Source organism: Eurytemora carolleeae, unplaced genomic scaffold (genome assembly GCF_000591075.1).
Source record: "Eurytemora carolleeae unplaced genomic scaffold, Eaff_2.0 scaffold147, whole genome shotgun sequence".
Classification (NCBI taxonomy): Eukaryota; Metazoa; Arthropoda; class Copepoda; order Calanoida; family Temoridae; genus Eurytemora; species Eurytemora carolleeae.
In genome coordinates this window covers 155042-170963 of record NW_019396103.1, presented here as the reverse complement: position 1 = coordinate 170963, position 15922 = coordinate 155042, and the positions used below count along the sequence as shown (strand labels likewise).

The 15922-nt window shown below is 32.0% G+C and overlaps 1 protein-coding gene across 1 annotated transcript; it reads right to left on the bottom strand.

Moving 5' to 3' along the window:
- Positions 1-269: 269 nt before the first annotated feature.
- Positions 270-10658, bottom strand: LOC111695013 (calcium/calmodulin-dependent protein kinase type II delta chain; the record flags this gene model as incomplete). Its single annotated transcript, XM_023464142.1, is given in 7 exon segments — positions 270-3354; positions 3876-4008; positions 4560-4677; positions 6008-6102; positions 6206-6281; positions 9454-9537; positions 10404-10658. Coding segments are annotated over 6 exon segments (761 nt in total), but the record flags the coding sequence as incomplete, so codon positions are not given.
- Between the last annotated feature and the right edge of the window lie 5264 nt (positions 10659-15922).

Here is a 15922-nt window from a genome sequence, read left to right as displayed (position 1 = left end):
AAGAATCTTAAGTTTTGCCTAACAAAACATTGGTAAAACTTCTAAGATCTCTGTTTGGGTGTTAGGTATTTCCCCAAAGGCATTTTCCAAGTGGCAACTTCCCAAAGGTTAAGTTAGGCCTCTGCGAGCATGAGAAATTGAACATTTGGGAAGCTGCCGCTTGGGAAAATGCTTTTGGAGTCTGGAGAGTACCTAACATCTCTTTTGGAGAGTGCCTAACATCTCTACCCTCTACCTCTGGATACTTCCTACTCTTAGAAAACGAGTTCTTGATTGAAATTGTTAAATATTTATTTATATAGAACATATCCAATATCAAATAACACTAAACAGAGGGGGTTAAATTTCAGGCCTTAAAAATCCAGTCTACTCATTCCAACCTTGCCAAGGGGTCAAGGGATTTAAGGGATTTATGTTTATCATTTGTATACAATGAGTAAATTTGTTTACTGGTCACTGCATTCTTGGGCTTATTAGGAGCAAACAAGTTACTGTTAGGGCATTTTTTTCAAAATGAGGGCTGCTTGAATAAATAGACAGGTTCCTATGGTTCTGTAGACCTTGGTTCTCAGATTAACAGGGGTTTAATGGTTGTATTGGTTCTACAGATTTCAAAGGTTTAGATGATTCCAAAGGTTATCATGGTTTCATTATGCATTTAATGTTTTCTTTGGTTACAATGATTTCGATGGCTCGGTTGATCATAGTAAATACAATTGGTAATTGGTTTTTACGGTTCCATCGGTTCCTATCTACCTACAGTATCAATGGTTCCATTTTATCTATAGTTCCAATAGTTCCACCCCTCCTAAAGTTCCAATAGTTCCATCTTTTCATCGTTCCAATGGTTCCAATCCCAAAGGTGCTAAAGTGCACCGGACCATGTATTGTTAGTAAATTATTTAAAATAGATAAATCCCTGCTGTTATTATATTAGGGATAAAAGGGTTAAGAAGTGAAGATTGTGAAGGGACTAGAATATCACAGGAAATAACAGTTTAAACATCTAAAGCGAGCTTTTAAACATTTCCAATTCACAAATCCATTGATCTTAGATTAGATTAATTAAATTATTAGATAATGTTTAGTTATCCTGATTTAAGAACTTTGATCTGTTTTCATCTATACACTACAGTCAGACCGAGATATTTTTTAAACTTAAAAATTTGTGATGTGCAGAAGTCGTTAATTAGTTGGTGGTTAAACCATTTAAAATCGGCCTTTTGATATCATCTCATTAAATAATTATCTAAAATCTAATGATGCAAACATATAAATCTTAAAACCATTCTTGGATAGAATTAAGACTTGATACATTTTATGGAGATATGAACCAAGGAAGTTATATATCATGTATAATGGGGGTAGGGAGTTTTGAGTGTTGTAACTTTTTTCACATATTCTTAGATAAAACACGAGGGCGCTTGTAAATATTTCCCTAAAATTAAATATAGGGTGGTTTGTTTGTTCAGGAAAAAAAGTGCAAATATATTGGGTTTGGTGCTGGACTAGGAAGTGGTACACAGTACACAGTACACTTAGGAAATATCAGCTGATAAAATAGAGAATCATGACGAAGCAGAAAAATCAGTTGACCCGCGGTTTGATTTGGTTTTGTTTGGTTTGGGGGGTTTCCGGTGTATAACGGATTCGGAAAATTTAGGGAAACCAAGAAAAGTTAAAGTCATGACGGCCTCTTAAAAAAGTACATGCTGAATTATCTGTATCACGAAAAGTTGCAACGAATACAATAAAAACAACAATACGCCATGTTTTCCAAGACAAGAAAATTTTCGTTTTTGATTTACATCTGCTAAAAAGAGCTAAGTGGACGAAAATTCACAATATTGGAGCGTGTAGCGTGTTAAACAAAAAGCATGGGAAAAGCCTAATATTTCAAGGCTTTCATGCCAGTATAAGCAAGAACAACTTTTTAACAGTGGATTTTACAAATAGGGAATCTAGACATTTCGTAGATTTTAAAAAATAAAGATCAGGCATAAGATTATGAGTGGAAATTGATAAAATAAGATTTTTTTAACGACTGATGTCAGTTGGGTTAACTAAAAGATGAAAGATGAAAGGATTAGACATTAATTTTAATAAAATTTGAACAAATAATGAATTGAGTGACTTAGCAAGTTTATCAATTAAGGGGATGAATGCAGAGTTAATAAAATCCAGAATTGGAGCATCAAAGCGAAACAGTAGAGGAAACATTTTTGAAAATAAAGTTTTGGGACACACATACGTCCCATCACGTGACCAGGTAAGCAACGAGGTTAGTCCAGATACATAAACACATGTCCAGCAGGCCACTGCATTTACATCAAGTTAGCCAAAATGTATTTAAAGCATTAGTGCTTTCATAAATATGGGTTCGCATCTTTACATAAAGGTTAAGAATTTGCAACTGTCCGGCATAAAGGCTAACCTTGTGCCCATGCTGTTCTGCTCTCGAGTATCACTCTAATTAATTGATACAAATGTTAAATATTAAGTCTGAATAACACCTACAGGCTACACTGCGTCAACAATAAGTTTTAAATCCCAGAAAACGACCAGGCCTGGCTGGACCAGGGGGATATACTTTAAATGCCTGTAAAAGGTCAAAAAAGACAAAAATCAGCCAACTAGTTGAAATGGTCTTGGCCTGGGTCGCCTAGTAGGTCAACTTGGGTCCCAACCTCCAGCTGTAAAAAGAGATGCAAAGCTTTGTGAGAGAAACATTTTAGTTCACCTCATGGCAAACATTCAGGTCAGTTACCTGGGGGAGGGGGGGTTACACTGTCCGCATGAAAATATAAGAAACAAATATAAAATATTAGAATTACAACAAACTTGAACAGTAAATGGAATATAGTTTCACAGAGAGGTGTATTCACTAACTGTACTCCAGTCATCTTCAAGTACTCAGGAGTGTTCTGTGTTAAATACAAAATGTACTCCTGAGAACATTATGTGCTCCAGATAACAGGATGCACATCAGAGAACTGGATTTACTCTACAGCACAATACCGTCTCCGGAGTACAATACATTATCTAGCGAACTAGATGTACTGTAAGAGTTCGCAGTAGATACATGCTCCAGAGTACAATACTTGATTTGGAGTGCACAATCTCTTAAGAACAATCCATACTCAAGAAAAGTAGATGTACTCCAGAGTACAACACTTAATCAAGATAACTGCATTTTAGGGTACAATATGTACTCCTGATAACTAGTACTCCAGAGGCAGAGAACTGTATTATTGTATAGATCTGGATGAGCTCCCAACTACTGGAGGGTTTAGGGTAGTGAGGATGGATAAAGAAGAAGACGAGTAGTTCCTGTTCAAGTAGCTCACAAAGTAACTGAAAAAAATAATTTTATTATTTAATTTCAAAACATTTATATAGATTAAACCTTGTCCAAAATCCTTTTCCTTTTCATCTCTTTTATCCTTTTATCCTTTCATAACATCATGTTCAACATTTCATAAAGCGATTTTCTTTTTTTTCCATAGCTTTTTTTCCTTTACCAATGGCAAAATTACTGTATCGCTGTAATGTGTTCTCCGATGGAAGTGAATATCAACTTCTTCTAGCATGGTTTGATGGAATAAGGATTGTTGTGTACTCCTATGGAAGTGAATATTAACTACCTAGCATGGTTTGTATGTGTACTCCTATGGAAATGAATATTAACTACCCAGCAAGGGTTGTATATGTACACCTATGGAAGTGAATATTAACTACCTAGCAAGGTTTGTATGTGTACTCCACTGCAAGAATATTAACTACCTAGCATGGTTTGTATGTGTACTCCTATGGAAGAATATTAACTACCTAGCAAGGTTTGTATGTGTACTCCTATGGAAGTGAATATTAACTACCTAGCATGGTTTGATGGCATAAGGATTGTTGTTTGTATGTGTACTCCTATGGAAGTGAATATTAACCCATCTTCCTTCTCTTCTCTGCCATATCCTTGTTTCCTCAGACTGTTGACTATGAGCGTTGCCTTGTCTAAAGAAGAAACGTTATCAATAATAATATTTTTTCAAACACTTACAGGTCATCATTAACGTTTTGTAAAGTGGTGAATAAAAAATAAAAAATAAATATTTTCTTTAAAAAAAGAAAACAACCTACGAAATAATTGATAAATAAAAATTCAAATTAGTCTAGCAAACATAGGAGAGCAAAAAACACCATTAAAAAAATAAAGTGGACAAATAAATAATCAACTATGAAATATATCAATAATCAGATATGAAATATATAAATAATCAACTATGAAATATATCAATAATCAAATATGAAATATATATAAATAATCAAATCTGAAATATATCAATAATCAGATATGAAATATATAAATAATCAACTATGAAATATATAAATAATCAAATATGAAATATATATAAATAATCAAATCTGAAATATATCAATAATCAGATATGAAATATATAAATAATCAACTATGAAATATATCAATAATCAAATATGAAATATATCAATAATCAGATATGATATATGAAATTTATGAAAAATCAAATAGTAAGTAAATCACTTACTTGTCGATAGTTTGTGTAATTCTGATATATGCAATACTAGCTGCATCTGATCCCAGGATATGAACATTTGGATTTAAAATAGTTACATTGGATTCTTTGGATTGCTTCAACACGGAATCTAGAAAAAATATTAATAATTCTTTTTTCTTTTTAAATTACACGATTTTGCGGAGTAAAAATTTCACAGTAGTTTATAGCAAGGAGCCTATGAACTACTAATCAAAAATAAAACATTTTTGATACCAAAAATTATAAAACATTTAAATAAACAACATATTTGCACCAATTTTCTTAAGTTAAACTTAAAACAATCTCTTTCGTGTTAAGGCTGAAAACAACAAATGCATTGTGTATTGATGAACAATTTTTATTGAAAGTTTAAAGTATTTTACAATTTTCTGCATTATTTTTCTTCGAAAATAATAGTTTGAGTATAATATGAATTCTATTGTAAATAGTTGTATTGCATAAATAACAAAGAATTTAATTTCCCCTTAAAGAAATTTTTTCTTTTATTTGCAATTACATTCAGGAATTTTTTATTAAAGATGATCAGACTTCTTTGAAGGGAGTCATTTTTAATCCATTCAAAGTACAATTTGTTGATTGCGAATGTTTAGGATTTTATCATATTTTAGGACATTAAATACTCTGATGATATAATATCAGCTAGCTAAATCCATTCCAAAATTGCAAATTTTTTACAGTGACCAACGCCGACAATGAGAGTTCTAAACCATTAAAAGTTCAACCGATAAGAATTTATAAATAAATTTTCGTCAGATGTTTCTAGCTCTCTCAGTGGCCGAAAACATTAATTAGTCATTTAATTTAGGCATTCAATAACTAAGAGCTTTAATTGGTCGAAAGCTTAACGGTAAAGGGCCCTCGATTGTCGAAGACATAAGATCAAAGGCTCTCATTGGTCAAAAATTTAACGGTTAACAGTTAAGGGCTCTCATTCTACAAAAGCTTAACAGTTGAGAGATCTCATTGGTCAAAAGATAAATGGTTAAAGACGCCAATTGGTTGAAATCTTCACAGTTAAGGACTAGCTAATTGGTCAAAAGCTTAACAGTTAAGGGCTCTCATTCTACAAAAGTTTAACAGTTAAGGGCTCTCATTGGTCAAAAGCTTAACAGTTAAGGGTTCTCATTCTTCAAAAGCTTAAAAGTTAAGGGCTCTCATTCGTAAAAAGCTTAACAGTTAAGGGCTCTCATTGGTCAAAAGCGTAACAGATAAGAGCTCTCATATGTTAAAAGCTTAACAGTTACGAGAGTCCAAAGATAAACTGTTAAAGACGCTAATTGGTTGAAATCTTCACGATTAAGAACTATAGCACACATCTTTTATGATTAAAGCAGAATGCTAACAATCTAAATAGTTAACTGCCTAAATCTAAAAAACTTTGACTCTGAATATAAAATAGTAAGTGTGAATATACTTACAATGATCAAAATAGAACCTATGGAAGTCCAACCCCTCGACTAGGTTTCCGATGGATTCAGGTTCAAATGCTGTAAGGTTTGGATCACACAGCTTTCTGCAAATAATATACAAATATAGATTAATGCTTGGCAAAAGTAATAAATTATCTAATTACGACAAAAATATGTGATTACTGCTAATTATCTAAAGATACCTACGTGTAAGTATCAAAGTCTCCTGCATTTATAGCATCTAGGATCTGTTCTGTTAACCTTACAATCTCACTCTTCCGAGCTACAACAATTAGACATTAATTTCAAAACTTTTGCAACTTTTAACAACAAATTTAACAAAAATTTAACAAAACTTTTAACAAAACTGTAAACCTAAATTAAAGGTTTCCATAAAAATGCGAATTCAATAAAAAATCTGAAAAGTTTAGTTTTTCGAAATATGTATAATCGCAGTTTAGTGTAATGCACAAAATATGATATCTTAACTTAAAATATTATATTCTATTACAAAAAATGACTTAATGTATACAAATTAGAGTAAGCCTAAATTTTAGGATACCTTTCAATAACTTTTATTCTTAAAGAAAATACCAAAATTGTTTTTATGTTAAATTTAAAACTGATTTGTTCGTTTGAATACATTGCATAATGCACAATGTACAGTGTACAATGTAGATAATACAATGTACAGCGTACAGATTACAGCTGAATATTAAAGTCCCGAACAGTACCTAAACAGAATACGACTAGGATATCTCTAATTACTAAGCTAAATAATAATATGATAATAATAATAATAATATGTACATTATATAATTGAACAGCGCTGGTAACTTTTTAGAGGGACTTTTAATTGATTCAATTTAAAACCACAAAATTCGTTTATTTCATTAAATTAAAAACTGTTATTATGAATCCAATTTAATTAATTATTTAATTAAACCTAATTGATGTTTTATACTGACAAACAGGGAATATGTAATCACTTCCCACAGCCTATTACTTTAATGTAAGTTTTGTTGATGTAGAGAACAAATTCATTTATTAGAGATAGATCCGAGAAAAAAGTTTTTAAGTTTCTGTATTGTTGGTAAAAGTTAAAATGTTTAAAAGTAAAATAAATAAATGATCTCCCACTTTAAAAACTAAAGCAAAAGTTACAATTATTTAAAAGTTTTTGTGAAATGTTCAACAAAATTTCAACGTAAAAGAAACTTTTCATGTTGTCAATTCAATTATTATCGACTTTTCTTATATTATAGGCTCTATAGAGTGGCAAAAACTGTACAATGTAACCATTGCCTATACATCTGTAGTAGTAGCGTATATGGAATATTAGTCACAATCTTATTTCTGAATTCTTCAAATAGAAAGAAAAGACAAAGGAATTGAATCTTTCCCACAAACTCGGATTTTTAAATCCCAATTTCTTTAAAACCAAATTTCGTAGGCCGTAGGTATTTCAAACTATGAATTTTAGTGGATCAAACAGTATAAGTTTGAAATATAAAAGGTTTGCATCATCTGGTTGTTGAGATTTAGGTATTACAAAATTGGGATTTGTGGCAAAAACTCAATTCCTTTATCTATTTTATGATAAAATCTGACTGTTTCAAAAACCAATGGCACCCATGGTCAGGTTCATGGCAGCTAACAGCTTGGTCAAATCAATCATCTTTGTCCTTCATTTTTGACAGTACTAACAAGCTTTGATTAATGATAAACCTTTATATCTTTAAAATCTATAGAACATCTTCTTTTACGAAACTAAATTTTCGAAAACATTAATTTGTTAACCCCAGATCAAATTCCAATCAAAATTGGGATAAATAATGATTTTTCAGTTTTAATCTATTTTCATGAAGACGTTTATCCATTAGACAGATCGGCGTAATAAGATTATTTCATGTTCGAATATAATTCACGAATAGAAATTACAAAGCATAGACACGAAACTAAGAACAGAGTTTAGTTTTAAAATATTTAAGCTTTGAAATTCTTTAATTAAACGAAAATGGTATTAAGTAGATGATAGAAGGAGGGGTGGCGGCTCCCAGGGTTTTGGAGTGCTCCCGGGATTTTGGAGTGCTCCCAGGATTTTGGAGTGCTCCCAGGATTTTGGAGTGCTCCCGGGATTTTGGAGTTCTCCCGGGATTTTGGAGTGCTCCCGGGATTTTGGAGTGCTCCCGGGATTTTGGAGTGCTCCAAGGGTTTGGGAGTAAAATGTTAAAATTTATTTGCCCTTTCATGATAAGTCTTATAAAAAGGGTAATTTAAAACCGAAAATTGAAAAAAGGGATCTGCTAACCCTTTTTTACCATCTTTGTTAAGGTAAATGTAAAAAACCTTGTTTTTTAGCTAGATACTTAAAGGTTTCATTTGAGCTGGTCTCAACATCTTTACAAGTTTATTTCCAAGTTTTTTTAATGAAAGTTCAATGTTTCGCGTAAAAAAACTTAAATTGATTGGTGCCATTAAAATCACAAAATAAAATTGTTCCATGTCAAATTTTATATATGGCCCGCACGATACCAAAAATCCTCCTGAGGAAAACTAAGAAAAAACATATTTCTTTCAAATATCTCAATAATTTGAGGATTTTTGATATAGTGCGGACCAAATACCTCTAAATTTGACATGGAAAAATCTATATTTTATGACTGTTATGTAATAAAACATTTTTTTGGTGGCACAAATCAATAAAAGATTTTTTAAGCGAAAAATTGTATTTTTCTTTAAAAAAAAAACTTGGAAATAATTTTTTTCTGCAAATATCTGAACTAAGACAGTAAAAAAGGGGTATACCGGTAGCACAGCCATTTTTTCCATTTTCGGTTTTAAAGTTTCCTTTTTAAAGGAGTCATAAAAGGTCGGATAAATTTTCATATTTTACTCCAAATCCCTGGGAGAACTCTAAAACAATGGGAGCAATTCCAATACCCTGAGAGCAGCCACCCCTACCTCCACGATGATAGGAATAGCTTTTTACTTTTATCTACCATATGATATGAAAATAATACTGAAATAATTGTGTCTTTATTTCCTTTCTTAAGCAATGGCCCAAAGGATTTGGTATTTTGAAAAATGTTTTTAGAAATAAATCAGTCACAAATACAAAATTCTAGCAACTTTTATAATAAAATTTAAAAAGACAATTATTTCTGTGTTTTCTGATTACTTTCCATTATGTATACAATTAAAATACTTGAATAAATACTTTGTTTAAACTTATAATCATCAATGTTGATGCAATTTGAACTTTTTTATTCCAATCTTTGATTTTCTAATAATTTTCAGCAAACCCCTTGGAAAGTTTGACCCTACAAAGAAAGATGACTCTTTGGCTCAAGTTATGATTAATTAATCCATAAAAAATAGTACAAATCTAAAAATCTATGTACTGCTATAATACAAACACTGCCTTCTATGTACAGTGTTCACTATAATTGTACCTGTTGCCGCTGGATCTGAGTTCTGTGCCATATTCCTAATAGATGAACAACCAGCTACAGTTCGAACATGATTCAGTTTCACGTCTAGTAAACATATATATTTTACAAATATCAAAACTGTATTGAAAAGCAAAACATTGAATTATAACGATAAACAACTAGCATGTACAATGTACATACAGTAACAAAAGATCGAGGTACATAAAACACACTATTACTTACGATATGTTCCTCAAATATATATACTTATGCAAGTTACCTGCATTACATATTATATTATGTAAATACATATATACAAATCTTTGTATTCATGCATTTTGTTAAAAAGTCAGATTTATTTTTAGAATCTTATTGTCTAGACTTGGCTTTAAACTTTTCCCTTCTTCAGGTCGATCTCAAATAATATTAAAAAAGTTTGTTGAACTATGAAAATAACCTAAAAATACTTTTATATAAATTATTATCATTCTACTAAATATTTTTTTGATACATAAATTGTAAGAAACACTGCATTCCTCGTCATGCTTTGAGAAAACCATAAAATGAAAATAAAAATAAAAATACATATTTAAAGGAAGGGTTGGTAGGGGTATAAGAAGGAAGTAGGGATGTGCATTGGGAGGGGAGATAGGCTGTCAAGTAAGATAATCTTGTGGGGGGAGGGGTTTGTTAGTGTATGTGTATGAGGACTGACTACTGATCTCATTGTTGAGGGTTTAATCATAGTTCCCTGAGTAGGAAATCAAGTAAATCTGGAACTGGGTTATATGGAGATAAGAAGATTAGTGTTAGTACTGATCAACCTGTACTCTATAGTACTGTTAGTGTACAGTACTGTTCTTTTGTTCACTGTATTGTACTTTGATTCAGATTATATGTCTTTTTGCGATCAAAACAGATTAAATGTGTCGTATTGTTTAGTTATTAGCACGCGGTAAAACCTCAAATACCTTCAGCAGGAGATGGTTGGGCGGAGGGTTGGGCGGAGGGTGTGGTGGAGGGTGCGGCGGAGGTTGTGGTGAAGGGTTGGGCGGAGGTTTGGTTAACAGTCGCAGGTTTTTTAGGTACAGTGCTAAATCCTGCCAGTGCCTTGCTCATTAAATTTGCAGCATTTGGTTTAGCTGCACCTGGGGCGGATAAGGATGTGGCGGAGCCAGGGACCGAAGCTGGCGGAGACACCGTGGATTCTTTATTACCAGAGATATCTGGAATTTAAGTTCTTGTCAACATTTTCAAACCTTTTTATTATAAATGTCCACACGGAAACACAGGGCTGGGTTGAGAGTGAAGGTTAGTCATGATAAATAAGACTTTCCGCCTGAGAAAGTAAAATATGTTAGAGGAATTTCTCCACCCATTCTGTCAAACTAGGATAGGGGTCCGTCCTAACATACTTTGCACAATATTCAACTCAAAGGGAGCATTCATGATTTTCGAACAGGGGATGTATTACAAACCAAGCATTAAACCTTGAGTTAATCGGTAAAGTATGCAAAGCTTTAAAAAGAGTGTTAAACCGAACTTTTAGTATTTCTATTTTGTCTCTTTCTAAGATTCATGAACAGTTCCTTTAAATCTTATGCATTAAGCATTATTTCATATACTTACCTAACTACTTCACTAACACAATATTTATTTTTAGAAGTTGTTAATGTGTGTTAGTAAAATAACTATAAAGATGATATCATTGTATATAATGTTTATTGATTAAAAGGTTTTTGTCGATTCAGCAAATGATGTTCTGCTGTATGTAGATATCTATATATTCTTTCTCATAGGGGTAATGTTCTAGACATTTACCATTTTCTAGACTTTCAAGAAATTTGCAATCTAGAATTGCAATGGATGTCAGATAATTGCAGTGAATAATTGGACGGAGGACAATTGTTATGCGTAATTGCAATAGGTAATAATAGTGGAAAATTATAGTGAATGATTGCAATGGATAAAAATAGTTTATAAGAACAATGGATAATAGTAGTTTATAATTCATTGCAGTTGATAGTTGGACAATTGCAATGGGTAACTGGAAGGTGGATTTTATCAGTATTCTCATTAAAGCTAAAGTAAAAGCTACCAAGGTTAAAAACCTTCCCAAAAACTTCAGATTATTGTGAGGAAACCTTACATAGCTGGGAGGAAAGGGTAATCGATTGGGGGGGGGGAGATAGATAGATAGATTAAGTATGTCTAAGCTCCTGGTTTGAGTTGACCTTGTTTGGGTTAAAAAATCTTGAGGTCTTGTTTGTTTTATTTTTGTTTAATTGTATTATTGAGAATAAATGAATCTTATGATCTAGGGATATTAAATTTATCTACAAGGTATGCTGGATTAAAGGAAAACTTATACTAAAATCAGCTAATCAGCTTATTTGGATATTAGATGCTGAAATACATCAGCTACCATGACTGGTTCAAATCAGCTGGTTATACTGGTGTAAGTCAGTTGATAAGTTTGGATAAAATGAGCTGATATGACTGTTCTAAATCAGCTGATTAGGCTGGTGTAAATCAGCTGAGAATTCTGGTCTCAATCAGTTGATAAGACTGGTCTCAATCAGCTGAGAAGACCGGTATAAATCAGTTGATTAAGCTGATTTAAGTCAGCTGATGGCTGACTAAATCAGTTGATTATGCTGATTTGAGTCAACGGATAAGACTGCTCTAAATCAGTTGATTAGGCTGATTAAAGTCAGCTGATAAGACTGGTCTAAATCAGTTGATTATGCTGATTTAAGTCAGCTGATAAGTTTGGTGTAAGTCAGCTGATAAATCTGGTATAAATCAGCTGATTTCGTTTTGTCACTAACCAAGTTTAAAACCAGGGCTGGAGTATTTATCAAGCAAAGCCACGCCTTTCGTTTCAAAATTATTTTTAAAAGATAAAAATCTGAGGAGTCCAACAGTAAACATGTAAACAGGTTTTTAATTGTAAAAACTATAGTTTTCATATTTGTATATTGTTTATATAAATTTTACAAAACGACTTTGAAAAAGAAAAGTTTTTAAATATGAATTGCCACATAACTCTTGTTGTTTAAATACATTGTAAGAAGCCATTCAAGAAGAACTAATTCGGCTTAGAATCCCAACAATCAACCATCAACCATCAACCATCAACCTTCAACATCAGCTATCCACTATTAAACATTGACCATCTGCCATCATTTACCATCAAACATCATCCTTCAACTTTCATCAATCATCTATCAAATATTAACCATTCAGTATTGGCCATTGACAATAACCAATCAATTATAAACTATCAACTACCAACTATCGACTATCAACTATCAACTATCAACTATCAACTATCAACTATAAACAATCAGCCATCAACAATTAACAATGAAGCATGAAAGGTGAATGTATGTATTATGCATTATAGTCGAAAAAAAACCTAAGTACACACATGACGACTTTTAAGATTTAAGAAAAGAAGTTCTGAATAATTTCATGAACGAGGTTAAAATTGAAACACTTCCTGACGCATTTCTGAGCACCACAGAAGATTTCCCGCTTGCCATTTCCTGCCAACTCAGAGGCATTAAAATCCTCCAAATTTAGGACAAATGGGTTTTTTGTGTGACAAATGCTCGTATTTAGTTTTTTAAGCATAATTATTTATAGACTGCTAAGACATTAAAATCAACTTTACTAAGCACCTAATAAATTCTTCTTTCAGGAAATAAATTCATTCACAAAATTCTTCAAATGATATAATCCTTTTAAGAATATTAGAATTCAGGAAACGCACGGTTGAAATTCAATTCAATTCATTTCAAATTACAATGTATTATTTAAAATAGGAGAGCAGGTTTAAAAGTCAGGAAAAAAAAACTAAAGGAATGCAATTTTTGTTCATTTCGATAAAAGTTTAAATGACTAGACATGGACAATTTAGATTAGATAATTAGATGTAAGTTCAATCTAGAGTGTACAGTTTTTTTTTAGATATGCGTATTGTGTACGTGTTTACTTACGAATATGAATATGAATATTTTTAATGCATTTAGTTCGTTTTCAATAGAAATCAAACAGGGTTTAGGGGTGGATAAAAGGGAGGGAAGGAGAAGAAAGGGCTTCTCTCTGTATAAATATTTTTAAATACTTTTTAAGTAAATTTTTCTTATTTTCCATATATCAATTCCAATGATTGTGTGTTGGTTAAATATGATATTTATATTATAGATTAACAGAAATCTTGATTTACAATGCATTAGAAATAATCATAATAATTTAAAGGAAATATAATAAAGGGGTTAAAAATATTGAAACCCCATTATTGATATTAAATATTGTATACCTAGTTTCTACCTTTTTTAATTGTTTTTGCAAGATTTCGTATTAGTGACATTCACAAGCTCATAACTCGCCAGTGCATATTTTAATTCTGATTTTAGAATATTTAAAAACAAACTTTTTAATCTTTTTCAGTGGTTTGCCGGGCTAAGTTTCGCCAAATATTTAATAGGTAAAAATAAAGTGGTTTACAAGTTTAACTAGTAAGTACATTTTTAAAATTTACAAAAAATAAAAATAAAATTTAAATGAAAAACCAAAGTATCAAAATATCATAGTTTTAATCACAAATTGTACGGAATTTTAAACTTCTTATTTTCTAAGTGCTTAAAACTTTATTCATAAACAAGTATTTTTGAAATGATTAAATTAGAAAAATTGGAATAAAAACATCAATATTTTACTTCTGAGAATTTTTACTTAAATGCATTTTGTCAAGGACACGAAGAAAAGGGCAGATGTAAGGTTTCTGCAGAACTTTTTACTCCCTGAATATTTTTATATTTGTACATTTACAGATTAGAACCAGATGTAGAAACATGTTGATTTAAAGTTGATTTAAAGTTGATTTCAGGTTGATTTAAGGTTGATTTATTTTCAAAGTATTGAATATAATTTGACTGAAGTGAACCGCCATACTATTCAACTGAACCCAAACTAAATCTTGACTCTTGACAAAGTTTGTCAGGAAAGTGTAATGAGCTGACTGCCTGAGAAAGTCAAGTTTTCAGGCAGAAGCAGGGTTTAATACTGCCTTCATTTACCAGGCAGCAGAATATATATTTTAAGCAATATATTGATATGCTACTACCTGTACCATGTACTATATATAATACATGTATGTATAAATACTAAGGGCTGAATAGACTAGAAGATGGATAAACACACAAATATATATTACTATGAACTATAATATGAACGCTCTGACGCAGAAATCGATCAGAATTTAGCCAAAAACTTCTGGAGCATTGGATCGTAAAGTATTCTTGTGGAGAAAGAGATATGTATATATACATATATCTTTGGCTTGCCTGTATGCAGGTATGTTCATATCCTACAGCCTAGCAGAGGTACAGGGTTACCCACAAAGGATAAGACTTCAAAGACGATTGTCCGAAATTAGTTTGGTCGGTTTTCTTGCATTCTGAATTCCTTGCAGAACAAAACTTGCTTATTTCTGTACTTAATCATTTGTAAACTATCAAAATACTTAACTGAATGCAGAAATAAAAAAATCAAGCTTTGAATTGTCATATTTTAAAAGTTTTCGGTCGTCTTTACAGTCTCATCCTTTGTGGGTAACCCTGAATATATGGAGATAGATAAAGCAATCGGAGACAGGGGAGAACTATATATAGTAATAATGAAAAGAGGGAAGCGGAAAGTAAGGAGAAGGGGAATAAGGGGAAGGGGAATAAGGTGAAGGGGAATAGGGGGAAAAGGAATAAGGTGAAGGGGAATAAGGGGAAGAGGAAAAAGGAGAAGGGGAATAAGGAGAAGGGGAATAGGGAGTTGGGGAATAGGGGGAAGGGGAATAATGGGAAGGGGAATAAGGATAAGGGGAATAAGGGTAAGAGGAATAAGGGGAAGGGGAATAAGAGGAAGAGGAAAAAGGAGAAGGGGAATAAGGAAAATGGGAATAGGGGGAAGGGAAATAAGGGGACGGGGAATAGGGGAAAGGGGAATAAGGGGACGGGGAATAGAGGGAATGGGAATAAGGAGAAGAGTGTACTGTTAGGAAATGAAGAATGTACTGTTAGGAAATGGGAAGAATGGAGGAAGAATGCACTGACAGCAAATGGAAGACCGGAGAAAGAATGCATTGATAGGAAATGGAAATCTGAAGGAAGTATGTACTGATGGGAAGTGGGAAAATAAAAGAAAATGTACTGATAGGAAATGAAAAAATGGAGGAAGAATGTAATGAAAGGAAATGGAAGAATAAAAGAAAAATGTACTCATAGGAATTGGAAGAAAGGAGGAAGATTATACTAATGTCAGAAAAAGAACATATAACAACGGTAATACAACAACGTGCAACTGTATGATAAAACAACATTCACTGATAGGTATACAGTATACAGAATACAGAATACAGAATACAGAATAAAGAATACAGAATACAGAATACAGAATACAGAATACAGAATACAGAATACAGAATACA